The sequence below is a fragment of the Saimiri boliviensis genome, chromosome 2, assembly GCF_048565385.1.
Source record: "Saimiri boliviensis isolate mSaiBol1 chromosome 2, mSaiBol1.pri, whole genome shotgun sequence".
In the NCBI taxonomy this organism is placed as follows: Eukaryota; Metazoa; Chordata; class Mammalia; order Primates; family Cebidae; genus Saimiri; species Saimiri boliviensis.
Genome location: NC_133450.1, coordinates 83,859,765 through 83,877,055, shown reverse-complemented (window position 1 = coordinate 83,877,055; position 17,291 = coordinate 83,859,765). Strand labels below are relative to the sequence as shown.

General features: G+C 46.5%; 1 protein-coding gene across 1 annotated transcript in view; it reads right to left on the bottom strand.

Annotated features, from left to right (window-relative positions):
• Positions 1–919: 919 nt before the first annotated feature.
• Positions 920–17,291, bottom strand: part of VPS39 (VPS39 subunit of HOPS complex) — a 62,294-nt gene continuing 45,922 nt past the window's right edge. Inside the window, exons 12-25 of the mRNA XM_003928958.4 lie at positions 12,932–13,074; positions 10,229–10,372; positions 9,608–9,749; positions 9,395–9,481; positions 8,991–9,064; positions 8,551–8,649; positions 7,820–7,937; positions 7,185–7,313; positions 6,456–6,558; positions 6,182–6,227; positions 4,540–4,689; positions 4,239–4,373; positions 3,895–3,986; positions 920–2,677 (exon numbers count right to left, since the gene is read on the bottom strand). Of these exons, the coding sequence (XP_003929007.1) occupies positions 2,602–2,677; positions 3,895–3,986; positions 4,239–4,373; positions 4,540–4,689; positions 6,182–6,227; positions 6,456–6,558; positions 7,185–7,313; positions 7,820–7,937; positions 8,551–8,649; positions 8,991–9,064; positions 9,395–9,481; positions 9,608–9,749; positions 10,229–10,372; positions 12,932–13,074 (1,538 nt within the window). The 3' untranslated portion in view covers positions 920–2,601. The remainder of the gene's footprint in view (positions 2,678–3,894; positions 3,987–4,238; positions 4,374–4,539; positions 4,690–6,181; positions 6,228–6,455; positions 6,559–7,184; positions 7,314–7,819; positions 7,938–8,550; positions 8,650–8,990; positions 9,065–9,394; positions 9,482–9,607; positions 9,750–10,228; positions 10,373–12,931; positions 13,075–17,291) is intronic.

Below are 17,291 nucleotides of genomic sequence, written 5' to 3'. Positions count from 1 at the left end.
GCACAGTCTGCAGGAATAGTGAGGATCTCTGGGGCCATGAACTGTGGGAGGTGAGAAAATTTCTGTCCCTCAACTAAAATTCAGTCACCTCCACTCTTCCCAAGGCTGAGTTGCAGGCTAAAAGATGCAACACCCAAAAAAGATATGACTCAACTCCAAAATGAACCAAATGGCCAAGGTCAGACCAGAAACTCCCCCCGAAAAGGGATGTGTGACGGCCGGTGACCAGGCCACAAAGAAGGGCCTGTGTGCTTAATTTGGATTGTGAAGCCAAGACCTGGCTAGGGTCTAAGAAATGAGAATCCGGCACCCCTGGTGATCCTTGTGAATGTGTGCAGGGGACCCGTGGATCCATACGAGAGAGGGCAGAGCTAGCCTAGGACAGAAACAGGCTGGGGCCCTGGCTCCCAACTAATGTGCTTTCTGGGCTGTCCCACCCTCTTCTGGAAGTCATCGGCCCAACTGCACAATAAAGTCATTGTCCCTAGTGCCAGATGTGACAGAGACAAGGACTACATTTTCTCTTCGGACCTGACCAAAAGGAACCAACACTTCTCCACTTCCCAAACACCCCTGCGTCCCTCCATCCCAATTCCTTCCAGTCATCATGGTCTGTAGGAAAAGGCCCTAGGCCCCACCACGTGACAGGGGAAGACCCTTGGATCTCCCGGAGCTCCAGTGTGTCCGGTAGAATTCTGCAATGACGGCAATGTTCTGTATCTGTGCTGTCAACTCATCAGCCATGACCACACTGGCTGTACCAGGTGGCATGGGGTGACGTTTGTAATGAAAGTGTTATATTCATTTTTTCTCAGTCACTAACTGGCTTATTCTTCTAGGTTCTTTGCTAAATTACTATCTTTTAATTATTATTTTCATCAAACTCCACAGGAGGGGAAAAAAAGAGACCGAGACAGGCTTGGTTTCTTGCTTTATTAGGTTTATTATGAGGAGCAGTGATGAGATCTTTATCAGTCCTCACTACAAAGCATTCATCTCCAGCCTTCTCCAGAACTCTGTGGAGGGCAGAGAGTTGAGGGAAGGAAGAATAGAGTTTGGGAGTATGGGGTCATGTATGTATGCCAGGAAAGAAAACACACATTCTTTATTCTATTGCTTCAAACACAGTTGGTGAGAATGGAAGATATAAGCAGAGCTGGCCAGGAAGGCAGGAATCATGGGGCAGGGCAAGTTCCTGCTCTCCATGGAGGCGGCCCAATGCTTCCTTGCTGCTCCTGGAGGAAGCAGAGTCCGAGCTGGCCCGGAAGAGGCCCCGGGCAGCACTGCTTCTGTGTGGGTATGGCCAGTTGGGAAGTGGCACCACACACTGCTGGCAGGACCACTGTCCCTGTGTGTCCTCAGCCTGCAGTGCCTGAAACTCCAGCCCCCACACATCCGTCAGGATCCCCGACATTGTTCCCCAGGTTTGGCGGTGAGTTATTTTTAAACAGCATGCTGCTGTTCCTGCCCCCACATCCTCTGCTATGCCTGTAACCTCTCAAGAACACTTGGCATCACACCATTGTCAGTTCTCGCTCCACTCATCCTCTGCACGTTGCTGGGACCCACCTTCCTGCACTATCCCAGCACAATCCTCCTACCACACTGCTGCCAAACAAAGCTGGGGCGCGACGGCCAGGACAGGCTGTGAGGCAAGTGAACGGAAACTGGCTGGAAAAAGAGAAAGGGCCCAGAGCACAAAGTCGCCACTTACAAAGACTAAGCCAGCCCGCCTGAGTGTCTGGTGAGCAAAGCTGGAGTAGGGACCACTGCGGGAACATGGGTCGAGGGATCACACATACCCCAGACAGGGCAGGCCCATCCTCAGGAGCTGCCATCACACTCAGCCTAGCCTGAGGAGAGGGATGCAGGGCCTTTCCTAGGCAGAGAATGGCCAAAGAGGATCTATTTACAACATACTCGACAATCAAATCTCACTGTATTCCAAGGAACTGAGACTTCCCCTAGCTTCTCATCTTACCTTGCTTAAATATCATTATTCCCAGAGTCGGGGAAGTGGGAGAGAAAGCCTGCGTAGGGCAGTGAGGGGAGTGATACATGGTGAGAAAGAAAAGTAGACTGAAAACTAACAGGGCATGGCTACCCTGGGGACATAATGCACTACACACAACGTGAGCCGTCGGGTCCATGTGGCCAGAAGTGTCAGCACTGTTCTCTCATGGAACTCTCCAGTGAGCCACGCTGAGGGGTCCTTGTGAAATCGTGCACTTATCTCAATAGAAAAGCCCTTGAAGAACAACACCATGGTTACGAACATTTTTGACAAGCTTCCTTTTGCAGGTGACTGGTATGCAAAGGCAAGACGGTGCACCTCCTCCTGTCCAAGCAGATACCGAATTCTCTGGAATTGCCCACAGCATAAAGGTATAAGGTATAACTAATCTCTTTTCCCATTAAAAAGCTGGCAATGCCAGACCATGAGTCTAATGAATTCAGAGTTGTTCCAGGGCACAAGACAGCCAGTAGTGTCCAAATCGGGAGCCCTGTGGTGGTGGCAGCCAGGATTCCTAAGGCCAGGCGCTCCTTCACCTCTCTGGGAGAGCCAAGCTGTCCATCTGCTGGATCCCCAGGATGCTGGGCTCAAGTGTCAGCTGGGTTTACCTCTTTGGAACAGAAGTAGTGCACGACCACTCCATTAGGGTATCTTGCAAATGCACTGCAGTGAAGAAAATGGCTTAGGAGTGAGGACTGCCTCTAAGTGACCACTTCTCTGGCAGTGGCACCTCTTAAAGACGAGGCACATTGCTGGAGGCCATCCCAGAAGCAGCCCACCCAGACCTCAAAGAACAGCCTGCCCTGAGTGGCTCTGGATTTCTGCAGCCATCATCTCTGTCAAATAACCCAACAGAGGATGAGGTGCACACAGTTAGAGTGCATGGGTTTTTTTATTATGCAAAACACATGGCATAATAAAGATAGGCAGTGCACCAGCCCAAAGCTCAGCAATGGTTCACTGAGAGCCAACAATGTTTATCGGAACAGGTTTCAGGCTAATTCTAAAAAGGACAGCGAGTTGTCTTTCTAAAGAAAAAGATTTTTCCAGCTACAAAAGAAAAGGGACAAATGATTCTCCTTTGAAGAAAAGGGGACTAATGAGAGTATATGTCTTAACACAGTATGAGGCTGGCTCAGGATCCTACTCAAGTCACAATGCAGTAGCTTGAAAGATCTTTTTCTTCCTTCACTGGCTCTTCTTTAAAATATAAGAACTGGCCGGGCGCGGTGGCTCAAGCCTGTAATCCCAGCACTTTGGGAGGCCGAGGCGGGTGGATCACGAGGTTAAGAGGTCGAGACCATCCTGGTCAACACGGTGAAACCCCGTCTCTACTAAAAATATAAAAAATTAGCTGGGCATGGTGGCACGTGCCTGTAATCCCAGCTACTCGGAAGGCTGAGGCAGGAGAATTGCCTGAACCCAGGAGGCGGAGGTTGCGGTGAGCCAAGATCGCGCCATTGCACTCCAGCCTGGGTAACAAGAGCAAAACTCCGTCGCCAAAAAAAAAAAAAAAAAAAAAAAAAATATATATATATATATATATATATATATATATATATATATATATAAGAACTTTCTGCTGACCTACGTCTCTCGGGCACCCACTGTATCAGTTTCTGGCTTCCAGAGGGGAAGAGCTTTTTGGACAAGAATCCAACAGCTCCATACCATACATTGCAGGACTTTACATTCTCAAAGCCCACCCCAATAGATGGCACAGGCTGCTCTCTGAAGGCTCAAGAACTAAAAGCTGTCAGGACAGCCAACGGCATGTTCTCCTCCCTGGTTAAAGGGCAGAAATCCAACCTGAGCATTGTCCACCCACCGGGGAACCCTCCACAGAGCCCAGTTGCTGCACAGCTGTGGAGGAGGCTCACCTGTTCCCAATTTTCTTCTTACACACCATGCACACCTTCTCCTCTGTGATGATGCACTTCACCTGCTGGTGTAAAATCCGCTCCTCCTGGACCTGGAAGAACAGGGGAACTGAGGAACAAGTTCCATGGTGTGGCACCCAGAAAGAGGAGGCAGAGGCCAGCACTGTTTCCTCTTACAGTCTTCACAGATTCTTCTGCTTAGAACAGTGGCAATTCAATGTCAAGCTGGCTACGGGATCAACTTGAGCTGCACTATACAGGCTCTGCCTTGGTCGGAAGGGAACATGTGGACACTGTCACATACTAAAAATTAAAAGCCCACCCTAGAGTTTGGAAGCCCATACCCTCAGGAACTCTGCATGGAGAAGGTTCTTGAGCACTTGATTGAACCGTTTCTTTTGTGCATTTTCTTCCAAGACCTTTTCCAGGAAGATGCGTATGTCATTGATCTGAGTGTTTGCTGGCAGAAGGTTGAGGGCCTAGGGACAGGAACGGAGATAGAGACTTCGTGAGGTGGAAGAGGAGTGAGAATGAAGAAATGTCTGCAGCCATGGAGCTCTTGGACCCTAGTCCCTTTCCGCATTTCCTCTTCTTATTTGGTGCTCCCTGTAAACACCCTTCACTTCCCTGGGAACAACTCCTGACCTTGGTGGTGTCCAGTTTGCTATGATGTAGCTCGAGGACCTGCAGGGCAGCCTGGAGGTTGGCCTTTGGCTCCAGCAGTTCCAGCTTGATTGGCCCCAGGCAGTGAATGCTGGGGGGCGACAGGTACATCCGAAGCAGGGACAGATATACCTTCTCAGAGAGACATGAGCCACATCAGGCTGGCAGCAGCCCTCCCAGAACCCCCAGCCCTGAGCACTCCTAAAGATTCGAGGGGCTCGCCTATCCCTGAGCATTTAAAACTTGTTGTTTTCACCTTTTAAAATTGGTAAGGTCAAACAGGCAACTGAAGATGTTAATTAAGGATTGCTTTTACCCTGAGAGAAAAAAACAAATGCCTTGTATTTGTTTACCATTATACCATTTACAAAATGCTATCACTATAAAATACTTCAAAAAGATTCCTCATTTCCTTTGGCTTTAAAAGCTGAGATCCCACGCCGGGCGCGGTGGCTCAAGCCTGTAATCCCAGCACTTTGGGAGGCCGAGGCGGGTGGATCACGAGGTCAAGAGATCGAGACCATCCCGGTCAACATAGTGAAACCCCGTCTCTACTAAAAATACAAAAAAAAATTAGCTGGGCATAGTGGCACGTGCCTGTAATCCCAGCTACTCAGGAGGCTGAGGCAGGAGAATTGCCTGAACCCAGGAGGCGGAGGTTGCGATGAGCCGAGATCGCGCCATTGCACTCCAGCCTGGGTAACAAGAGCAAAAACTCTGTCTCAAAAAAAAAAAAAAAAAAGCTGAGATCCTGTCCACATTTTTGCAGGTGAGGATAACCTCAGGTGAGATGCTGCATTTCCTACTGGCGCCAGTACCACAGGGTTTCTCAACCTCAATGCACATTCGGGGCTGGATGATTCTTGGTTTAGGGGCGGTCCTGTGCATTGATTAACAGCATCTTTGGCCTCTACCCCTGAATTCTGCCAGCACCCCTGCCCTCAGTCCCAACAATCAAAAACGTCTCTAGACATTGACAGGTAAATGTGTATTCGAGATATAGTAAGCACATCAGAACCACGACAGGTTCCTGCTCAACAGGTAGACCTTATCATTTATTATACAAATCAAGATTCCCGAGAGTAGAGACAGGAGAGCCATTCATAATGACGGACGGGCCGGGCATGGTGGCTCACGCCTATAATCCCAGCACTTTGGGAGGCGAAGGCGGGTAGATCACAAGGTCAAGAGATCGAGACCATCCTGGTCAACAGGGTGAAACCCTGTCTCTACTAAAAATACAAAAATCAGTTGGGCATGGTGGCATGCGCCTGCAGTCCCAGCTACTCAGGAGGCTGAGGCAGGAGAATTGCTTGAACCCAGGAGGCTGAGGTTGCAGTGAGCCGAGATCGCGCCATTGCACTCCAGCCTTTGTAACAAGAGTGAAACTCCATCTCAAACAAACAAACAAAAAACACAGGGATGACAACAAATGTGTGCCGGAACCACCCCAAGCACACCAGGATGAATGGTCCCCTGCTCTCCCTCAACACACACATGCAGGATCAATCAGCGCCCTGGCCCATGCCCTATCTTATTCTGCCACTCATATCAGTGCCCCCTCTGGTCAAACTCATGAGGTGAGGTATGCACACACATTTCCTGGGTCAGGGCCACTACTCACATCTTTGTTGCCATCTTTGTTTTGGTCATAGTGTTTGTGGCAGTACCTGGAAGGGAGAAAGTGATGAGCAGGTGGTGAGGGGCACATCTAGATGAGAGGCTGTCTGTGCATGCAGCCTGCTTGAGCAGCCTAACCACAGCCAAAACTGGGGGCTGGGACAGAGGAGATTCTTGCTCCTGCAGCAGAGGATAGGGAGATGGCCTTCTTAGCTCTCATCTCTCTGCAGGGCCTGCTTTTAGACTGGTTAGGAGGTGGGATGGCAGGGCAAACTTACTCCTCAGCCATCCTTGTATCCTTCAAGATGTGGACATAAATGAAAAGAGCTTGTTCATGTTTCCCCATGCGCCCCAACAGGAGAGCTCGTTCTTCTAAGAGGCCTAGGAAGAAAAGGAACATGAGGACCCACTGCCGCCATCACGCAAGCATACGGTGAGGGCTATGCTGTCAGAGGAATGGACACAGGGCAATATAAAAGGGATGAAGACAGGATTCTTATTGCTTGGGTTTTTCTTCAAGGAGAAAATGACTGAAGTTTAAAAAAGGGGTAGAGAGTACTTTATCCCATCTTTTTGGCGATCACATATGAACTGGGTAAGAATATTTATTCAGCAGCCAAGTACTTAACCACCTACAACATGCCAGGTAGTTCAGGTAAGATGAGCAAACGCTTGCTCTCAGCTCTCACAGAGCTTATACATCGGACAAATTATGCCAGATTACAAAACCGCTGAATGACGAACTTGGCCAAAAACATGTTCTGAAGCAAAAAAACAGGTTGCAACCTGGCTATCAATTAGCATGTGATTCATATCCAGGAAAGAGACTTTTCTTAGTCATGGTACAAAAGTGAGTCTTCAGAGAGGAAGAAACAGGAGCACTGGCCTAAACACCTGGTTTTTCCAGGCCCGACTTTTGCAGAGAGTTGAGGAATCATTAAAGGGGTGGATCAGTCTTTGTATAACCTTCAGCTAAAGTGGTTTCTGGCCCTAAGCCGGACACTCACCATCAAAGGGAAAATCACAGATGAGCCGGCCTGGATCATAGTAGCTGGAAATCTCCAAGAACATGAGGAGCTTTTGCCGGTATTCTCCCAGCTCACCCTCTTCCTCTCCAGCTGGGACTGGGGTTTTGCCTTTAAGGGAAACCAAGCTCAATATGAAAGGACGCTGCCAGGTGGCAATGTGGGGTCACCAAGAAAAATGAAGGGAATGGGGTTCAAGGATGTCACCACATGGCCAGAAAGGGCCTCCAGAGTGGCCTCCATACTAACTTCTTTTCATTCATAGTCTCTATGTGGCCCTAAAACATCAGCTTAAAGTTAAAAAAATAAGCTGAATAGAGATATACTCTGTGGGCAAACCTGTTTCTTATCAGTACAACTGTCACTTTGCACACAGATCTGTTCCTTCCACCCTCCCCCAGAGATGACTCTGAGACACTCAGAGATGCCAGGACCCAGACAAAAGCTCCTGAGTCTCGTGCAAGGCCTGTGTCACTTAGCTCCCCTGGCTCCTCTTCATAACTTCTGCTCTCCTGGGCAGAGAACAGGGTGGCCTGCTTACCCCTAACACATGTGGCACCTGGGTCTGTGCTCTCCTCTAAGGCCTGGGGCTGCTGGCTTCCTAAGAGAACTGGTACCTGCAGGGAAGGACAGGAGATACTCCTTCATCAGACCTTGCACCTTCTCACAGTACAGCTGGATCAGGCAGTTGTGGAACCGAGAGCCTGTCTCCTCCCAAACGTGGATGATGTGTTCCTGAGGCAAGATGTACGTTTTTGTCACTGGCATTCTCCAGGCTGTGACCTGGTCTCCCAGTCTCCCTCACATTTTTAAGGCCTAACAGGTCCTTTCTAGATTATCCCCTAATCAGGCTTCAAAGATTACAAAGAGGCAGCTAGTCTAAAACCACCGGGAAGTTTCACAATGCTACACAGTAATGTCAGGAACTGTCTTCTCAATTTCTAGTCTAAACTCCCTTGTATTAATTTCATCCCATAATCCTCCAAACTCTCACATCGACCCATGTAATTATGGTTAAATGTCTGCATCCTGGTACTTAAGCCTATTTGACTATCCTGTGGTCACTGTTGAGTTTGGTTGTACAAATGTGGCTTTGGAATTTTTTTCTCTAAAACATCATCTAGGTAAAAAAATCTCTGTATTTTACCTAGATTTGGTAGGTAGCATCAAAAGTAACATTTCCAGCTTGGTCTACTGGGATCATTTTCTTCAGAGGAAGCTGAAATAACTCTGATCTCTCCAATCCCTAACTGACATAAATCCCAAATCTGAACAGCCCAATAACTGAACCATGCAGTTCTGGATCCTAGATTTAAGGCTTTTTAGTGCAGACCAAAAAATACCTTACCAGATAAGGAATAGCCAGACCCTTAAAATTCTCTATTAAGAAGCCGAGGACTCGATCACGTGGCAGAGACTCCACCTCCGGGAGATCTTCAGTAAATATCTGTCAGAATGAACCTGAGTTCTAGCAGCAGAACCATCTGACTGCAGTCCCACCAAATACACGGGCATGTGAGCACAGGGATCAAACAGACTTTAGGAGGGGAAGGGGCACGAGAAGACATTTGCAGGTAGTCAGCATGTCAGATGAGGCGCAGGCCACCTCATGTCTGTGCAAGGCTCTTTCTACCAACTACAGCACTGCCTCATGCTTCCTAGTGCACCCTTTCAAACACCAAAGAGGACAAATGCATGAATCCACCCTCCTCTCCATCCACTGCTGTCCCGGGTGCAATCAGGACCAAGTGTGGTACCAGATCAATCCAAGAGACTCCCGTGGCTCACCTTCAGGCCATCTTCTGGGAAATCTCTCAGCACCCACACTGAGTAGGAGAAAATCAAATGCAGGTTTTCTGTGCCTAGAGGGAAAAGCAGAACTTGTCAGCAGTTGAGGCCCACCCTGCCAGTGGCACTGGGAAGGCAGGTAGGCAGGCTGCCCCAGAATTCATTTTCCTGAAAAGATAGCTCAAGCATGAGCCACTCAGGGCTGCTGGCCCTACCGGGTTGGCTGCATAGCAGGGGGCTCTCATAGGTCAACCACCGAAGGATTTTTATGCCATCCAGAGGAATGAAATTGAGTGAACACAAGGACGGGAGGGAGGGGAACAACCAACCAGAATCAGAAATAGAGGAAGACCAGATCATTTGAACAGGAGCCCTTTCCCATGCCTTTCAAAAGGTGGATTTACCCAGATGCTGCAGATACTGCACTGTCCTCTCGTGGCCTTTCAGAGGGGAGTTGGCTTTCTTGGACTGGTCCACAAGCACCTGCAGAGCTGGCCACCAAATCCAAGAACAAGGTCATGAACCTTTTCCTCACAGGATATTTGTCATATCCCAGCCGATTTCCCCTGCCATGTGTAACAGCCCCTCCCAGACCCAAGGAACCACCTCCATCCCACCTTTCTCGTGGAGCCCCTTCTTCTCATACAGAATGATCAGCTCACTGTACTTATGAGCCTTCTTCAGCACGTGCTCGCTCTCCTCGATGTGGCAGTGATTGTTCTCCAGGCGTAGCAAGGGGGCCACCAGGGCCACATTCGTCTGCAGAAAGAGTAGGACTTCAGTGGAAACTGCTTCCTAGGAAGCCCCATCCTTCCCTAGCGTAGGCCTGCTCCACCCTGAAAGGCCAGGATGTAGCACAAGCAAGAGAAAGCAGATAGCCCTCTTTCAGGACAGCAGGTGGTGGCTTTTAGCGCATTTATGACCCTTTGCACAATGTGTTTTAATGTTCTGTGGGGGAGAAGAGGGACAGAACTTCTTGAAGGAAATACTGTCCCAGCTGACTTTGTAGCACTAACTGCAATCTGACCAGGGAAGATGAACACACTGTACAATTTTGCATCAATATCTTGCCTAATTCCAAGAGACTCATAGGCATCAGGAGAAGTCTATATGGTTTCCAGAATCAATGACTTCACTCTTACTAGTGCCAGATCCCCCAGGGTCTAGCACTCCCTTTGACTTTCCCAGACTGTCAGGGTAGCTGGGAATTGTGGCACCCAACTGCTCAGGTAACTCACATGGAGATAGCACTTGAGCAGGGTGGTGTCGATGATTTGTAGCAGCTTCTTCTTGGATTTGATGGTGGGAGTGCCTTCCATGAGTGGGGAGGTGCTTGACTGGTGATCGGAGTCATTCAGCTTCTTTACCAGTTGACTTCGTTTCTACAAAGGTCAGGGGTTAAGGCCAGGACTAAGTCTTCTTTTGTCACCTGGGCTACTGGGTAATTCTGAATACCTCCAAATCAGCTCATGCCTATTGGCCTGATCTCGATTCGATTGTTAGCACTGCCAAACTGCCACAGAGACAACAATAATGATTTATTGAATATTTACTACAGACTAGGAACCATGCCAAGCACTTCATATATACCATCTTAAACCTAGAACAAATGCAGATAATATTATCCTTATTTTATAGGTGAGGAACCCAAGGCACAGATGTCAGCTGCTATATAAGGGGCAGGGCAGGATTGAAACTGGGGTCTGACTCCAAATCCCATGTTTTTTCATTTTTTAGGAAGTCAATCTTGGCCAGGCACAGTGGCTCACACCTGCAATCCCAGCACTTTGGGAGGCTGAGGCAGGCAGATCATGAGGTCAGGAGTTTGATACCAGCCCGACCAACATGATGAAACCCTGTCACTACTAAAAATGCAAAAATTAGCTTGGCATGGTGGCATGCACCTGTAATTCCAGCTACTCAGGAGGCTGAGGCAGGAGAATCACTTGAACCCAGGAGGCGGAGGTTGCAGTCAGCCGAGATCACGCTGCTCTAGCCTGGGCGACAGAGTGAGACTTCATCTCAAAAAAAAAATTACCTTATTGAGATGTAACTTACGAGAAAATATAACCTTTTAAATTGTACCATCAGATGCATTTTGACAGATGTGCACATGCATGTAACCACCACCTCAGTGAAGGAAGGTAACATTTCTTTCACTCCAGAAAGTTCCTTGTGCTGCTCCCAAACAATCCCATCCACCCATCTGCTTTTAATTCTTGGAAATGAGTTTCTGTCTATCCTAGAACTTCATCCAGTATGTATTCTCTTGAGTGTGGCAAAGCCCATGGTCTTGCTATGCCATCTCTCTGGCACAAGACTAGTGTCAGTTACTTCATGCATTCCCAGTGTCAGTGAAGAAGGCCAGGAAAGAGTGTGTGCTCACCTTCCTACAGCAAAGACATTGGCAGTGGAAGGCCTTCCATAATGCTGCAGGCTTTGGGAGATACTATTCCCAGGAATCGTTGTGCAGGGTATAGGCAATGGCAAGTTTGTGTGCTCCTTGCAGGCTGCCAGCCCTAGGAGGGTACTCCTGGAGCCCAATGTCAAGGAAGGACCAAGGCCACCCGTGCCTGATCAGACCTGCAGGCATTCACTGACCCAGAGGCAGAAAGTAGAAAGCGGCATGACAATTTTTCCAGCAATACTTTTTTTTTCAGACAGAGTCTTACTCTGTCACCAAGGCTGGAGTGCAGTGGCACAATCTCAGGTCACTGCAACCTCCATCTTCTAGGTTCAAGTGATTCTCCTGCCTCTGAGTAGCTGGGATTACAGGCGCAGGCTACCAGGCCCAGCCAATTTTTGTATTTTTAGTAGAGTCAGAGTTTTGCCATGTTGGCCAGGATGGTCTCGAACTCCTGACCTCAGGTGACTTCCTATCTTGGCCTCCCAAAGTGCTGGGATTACAGACATGAGTCACCGCACCCAGCCCACAGCAATATTTCTCAGTGCCTATGCTGGAGCACTCTGGAGACCCCGTAGAAAGGTGTGCAGAACACTTCAGAGGAAAAAATATCAGTAAGCCCTCTGATTCTGAATGGGTACACAGGAAGTAAACAATAGCCTTCTATGACAGAAATCTGGGGCTAAGAGGCTTTAATGGAGATGTTGGTTTTAGTGCTGACTTTAAAAAATTTAACTTACCTGTCTATAACCGTAAATCATAAAAAAATTTAAATCTAAATACCTCCCTAAAAAACATGTTATAGAAGAGTATGTATTGACAGGCTAGGCGCTGTGGCTCATGCCTGTAATCCCAGCACTTTGGGAGGCTGAGGCGGGTGGATCACGAGGTCAAGAGGTCGAGACCATCCTGGTCAACACGGTGAAACCCCGTCTCTACTAAAAATACAAGAAGAGTATGTATAGACAAGGAAGAACTTTCTCAGTATATGGCTAAATTTTTTTAAAGTAAGCTATAAAGCAATATCTAATTTGATATCCATTTGCAATAAATAAACCAAGAAGTAAATACACAAAAGCTAATTGATAGATATAAAAGTCTAGAAGGACAACGCTAAAATGTTAGTTTCTTATGTTCTGGTGGTAGAGTTATAGGAAATTTGTATTTCTGCTTTGTCCTTTTTTTGTGTGTTTTCCAAGTGGTTCCATATATAGGAGGCATTTTCCCTAAAACCATGTCTGTTACAGAAAGTTTGTTTTAAAAAAACTTGTACTCCTCTATCAATTAAAATTTACTTTTTAGTTCCTATAACAGATTAGTGTGAATTTACTATGAATTGGGTGTGTTTATTATCAAGATTTGGCAGAAAAACCTCACCTCAATGGTACTGTTAAGTTAGAAGTGGCAGAAGGAAACCTTACCCCAGGTAGACTTCCTAGAGCATTCATTTATGGAATATCTTGGCATTAGCTGCCATTGAGAAACAAGTAGTGACACTCCCAGGCAAACGCTTTCACACATTCTGTATTATACCTACCTGTGTCAGGTAGTCAATTAGAGCTAAGTGTGCCTTCTCCAGTTCAGCCCCCGAGAGCACAGGCAATGGGTTGGGATACTGCAACTGCTTCCTGTAGTCTGTGGGCAGCAGGTCAGGGTACAGGCCCATCACATGGGTGGGATCTATATGGAAGATAAACATGATTCTCTTGGAAAGGAGCCCAACAATTTACGGATAAAATAAAACAAGACTATTACTATAGCAAAATAAGTTCCAGACTGATTAAAAAAAAAAAGACTCAGTTCATAAACATTCAATGAACTGTAGACTTATGATTTGAGCACTTTTTATACATGTTAAAATTCACTAAAACAGCACAAAAATGGCATGACTCTATATTCAAATACAAAGACAAACAGAATTAGAATTGAATATTTATCAAGTCTCTAAAAGTAGAGAACAAAAAAATTTTTTTTTTGTTTTGAGACAGAGTCTTCGTCTGTTGCCCAAGCTGGAGTGTAGTGGCATGATCTCAGCTCACTGCAACCTTTGCCTCCTGGGTTCAGGCAATTCTCCTGCCTCAGTTTCCCAAGCACTGGGACTACAGGTGACCGCCACCATGCCTGGCTAATTTTTTGTATTTTTAATAGAGATGGGTTTTCACCATGTTAGCCAGGATGGTCTCAATCTCCTGACCTCGTGATTTGACTGCCTCTGCCTCCCAGAGTGCTAGGATTACAGGTGTGAGCCACCATGCCTGGCCGAGAATAAAACATTTCTAAGGGAAAATGCTAACATTGAAGTGGAAGAGATCAAGAAACTTAATACAAAATTTATATTTTAAAAATTACTAAAAAAAAAAAAAAAAACCCAGACAACAGTCTAGAGAATATATTTGTAGTATATACAGCAAGAGGCTAATTTGCTGATTACAAGACTGGACAGCATGGAGAGACCCATGTCTATAAAAATTTTTTTAAGTTAGCTGGGCATGGTAGCACGTGCCTTTAACCAGCCACTTGGGAGGCTGAGGGGGGAAGATTGCTTGAGCCCAGGAGGTCAAGAAGGCAGTGAGCTGTGATCGTGCCACTGTACTCCAGCTGGGCAAGAGTGAGACCCTGTCTCAAAATAATTTTTTTTTTTTTTGAGACAGAGTCTCACTCTGTCGCCAGGTGCTAGGCTGGAGTGCAGTGGCACAATCTCGGCTCACTGCAACCTCTGCCTCCCGGGTTCAAGCAGTTCTCCTGCCTCAGCCTCCCGAGTAGCTGGGACTACAGGCGCACGCCACCACACCCAGCTAATTTTTGTATTTTTAGTAGAGACGGTGTTTTACCATGTTGGCCAGGATGGTCTCGATATCTTGACCTCGTGATCTGCCTGCCTCGGCCTCCCAAAGTGCTGGGATTACAGGCTTGAGCCACCGCGCCCGGCCAAAATAATTTTTAAAAACAGGGTAATATGTTGATTAGATAAAACAAATGCACACAAATAGATAATAAAATGTAAGACTTCATTTGATAAATGATCAAAAGACAAGACCAACTGACAAGAGAATACAAAAAAGTGGGAAAATGTTCTGCTACATTAAGAATCAAAATGGTACACATTAAAAATGTCAGAGGTGACATTTTCCTTCTATCTTAGAATTTATTGTATTCTCACTGATGCATACAGAATTTTTTTTTTTTTTTTTTTTTGAGACAGTTTTGCTCTGTCTCCTAGGCTGGATATGGAGTGCAGTGGCACGATCTTGGCTTCTTGTAGTCTTGATCTCCTGGCTCAAGCAGTCCTCCTGCCTCAGCCTCCCAAGTAGCTGGGACTACAGGCATGCACCACCCTGCCAGCTAATTATTTTTAAATTTTTTGTAAAGACAAGGTTTCACTATGTTGCCCTAGGCTTGTCGCAAACTTCTGGACTCAAGCAGTCCTTTCTCTTTGGTCTCCCCAAAATACTGGGATTATAGGCATGAGCCACCTTACCTGCCCACTCCCAGATCGTAACAGCAAAAAGCTCTAAGTAGCCAACATATCCTCACTACCACTGAAGATTGGTTAACTGATTATATAATTTATAATACATCAGTACTGTGGAACACTATTGTTTATGTTCAATTGTCACTTAGCATCCATTTCTACTCCTTTCTATTTTCTTTTCTGCCCACAGGGACTATGAAACTAAAAACTACTTTTCTCAAACTCCCTAGCAGTCAGGTTTCTAAGTGAAAATCTGGTTCCACTCAGAAACAGGATATGAGATTTGGAAACTGATAGTGAGATGGAAGCCTCCCTCTTTCAACTCATGAGTGTGTGTAGCCAGACTCAGCATTTCCAGTGTCTGGTTATCAGCTCTGCCGTTCTACAGAGGCACCTGCCCGGATACAGCAGCCTGCACCCAGTCACCAGCTCTGTGGGAACTGAGGTTGCTGCAGGGCATAGGCAGCGGAAGTAGCAGCAACTTGCTGACCGCTGGATCACAGGGACATGCCAAGAAAATCAATACCCAGTAGCAGACCCGTCTTCTGCTCCTTCAACTCATCTAACAATCTGTGCGTCTATGTATGGTAAAATATACACGTCACAATATTTATCCTTTTAACCATTTGTAAGCATATGATTCAGTGGCATTAAATACATTCACACTATTGTGCAACCATCACTACCATCCATCTCCAGAACTTTTCTATCATCTCAAACTGAAACTCTGTATCCAATATTAAACAATTACTTCTTATTCTCCCTCCATTCCAGCCTCTGGAACCTCTGCTTTACTTGTGGTCTCCATGAATCTGCCTACTTTAGGTGCTTCATATAAGGAAGGGCAAGTTCTCTCTTCCAGACTATGTGGAATCTTGGTGGGAGGATAGCTCTAGGGACCTACCTTCGCGTTCAGAAGCAGAGGGGGACCAAACCTCTTTCTCCACCCCTGGTAGAGTCTAGGAGTCAGACCATGACCTAATCCTGGCTAAGCAGATTCCCCTGATCTGGAGGAAATCATGCAAAGATGACAAGCAGTGTGGTACACACCAACATATAGCATATATCCCATCCTATGTGCTTCTCTTAGGTAATATGACACACCTCCATCAAGAGGTGAAGTCTGAAGAGAAGATCCAAGATGGCCAATTAGACACAACTCTAGCATACAACACCCAGCGAGAGAGACACAGAACTCCAGAGATCTCCTAGCTCCAACTGAAGTACCAGGTGCATTTCAACGGGTCTGGTCCCATGGTGAGCAAAGCCCACTCAGGGCAGACCAAGGCGGGGAGGGTTGCTGCTTCACCCAGAAAGTGCATCTGACCGGCGAGTCGGAGGCCCCCACTCTGACACTCTGGTTCACATACAGTGCTTCCCCCAAAGCCTCAGCAATACACAGAACAGGGGATCTTTGCCAGTCAAGCACCAGGAATTATATGCGTGGAGTTGAATAAGAGCCTGAAGACTGAGCTATCGTCCCCTCCCCCTGCCCAAAGGGAGAGGGAGCTGTAAGCCAGGTAGATCCACAAAGATGGGAAAAAACCAGAGCAAAAAAGATGAAACCATCGAAGACCAGAACACCTCTTCTCCTTCAAGGGATCACAACTCCTGAACAATACAGGATCACAACTTGACCAAGGAATGCAACGAATTGACAGAAAGAGGCTTCAGAAGGTGGATAATAACAAACTTTTCTGAGCTAAAAGAACACGTTCTAACTCAATGCAAAGAAACTAAAACCTTGAAAAAAGGTTAGACAAAATGGTAACTACAATAACCAGCTTAGAGAAGAACATAAACGACTTGATGGAGTTGAAAAACATTGCATGAGAACTATGTGAAGTAAACACAAGTTTTGATAGCCAAATCAATCAAGCAGAAGAAAGGATATCAGAGATTGAAGATCAACTCAATGAAATAAAAAGAGAAGGCAAGATAAGAGAAAAAAGAGTGAAAAGAAATGAACAGAGCTTCCAAGAAATATGGGATTATGTGAAAAGACCTAATTTACACTTGATCAGTGTATCTGAATATGATGGAAAGAATGAATCCAAGCTGGAAAACACACTCCAGGATATTATCCCGGAGAACTTCCCAAGCCTAGCAAGGCAGTCCAAATTTCAAATTCAAGAAATACAGAGAACTCCACAAAAATATTCCTCAAGAAGAACAATCCCAAGGCACATAATGGTCAGATTCACCAGGGTTGAAATGAAGGAAAAACTGCTAAGGGCAGCCAGAGAGAAAGGTCAGGTCACCCACAGAGGGAAGCCAATGAGACTTACAGCAGATCTCTTGGCAGAAACCCTACAAGCCAGAAGAGAGTGGGGGCCAATATTCAACATCCTTAAAGAACTTTCAACCCAGAAAAATCCAGCCAAACTAAGCTTTGTAAGTGAAGGAGAAATAAAATCCTTTACAG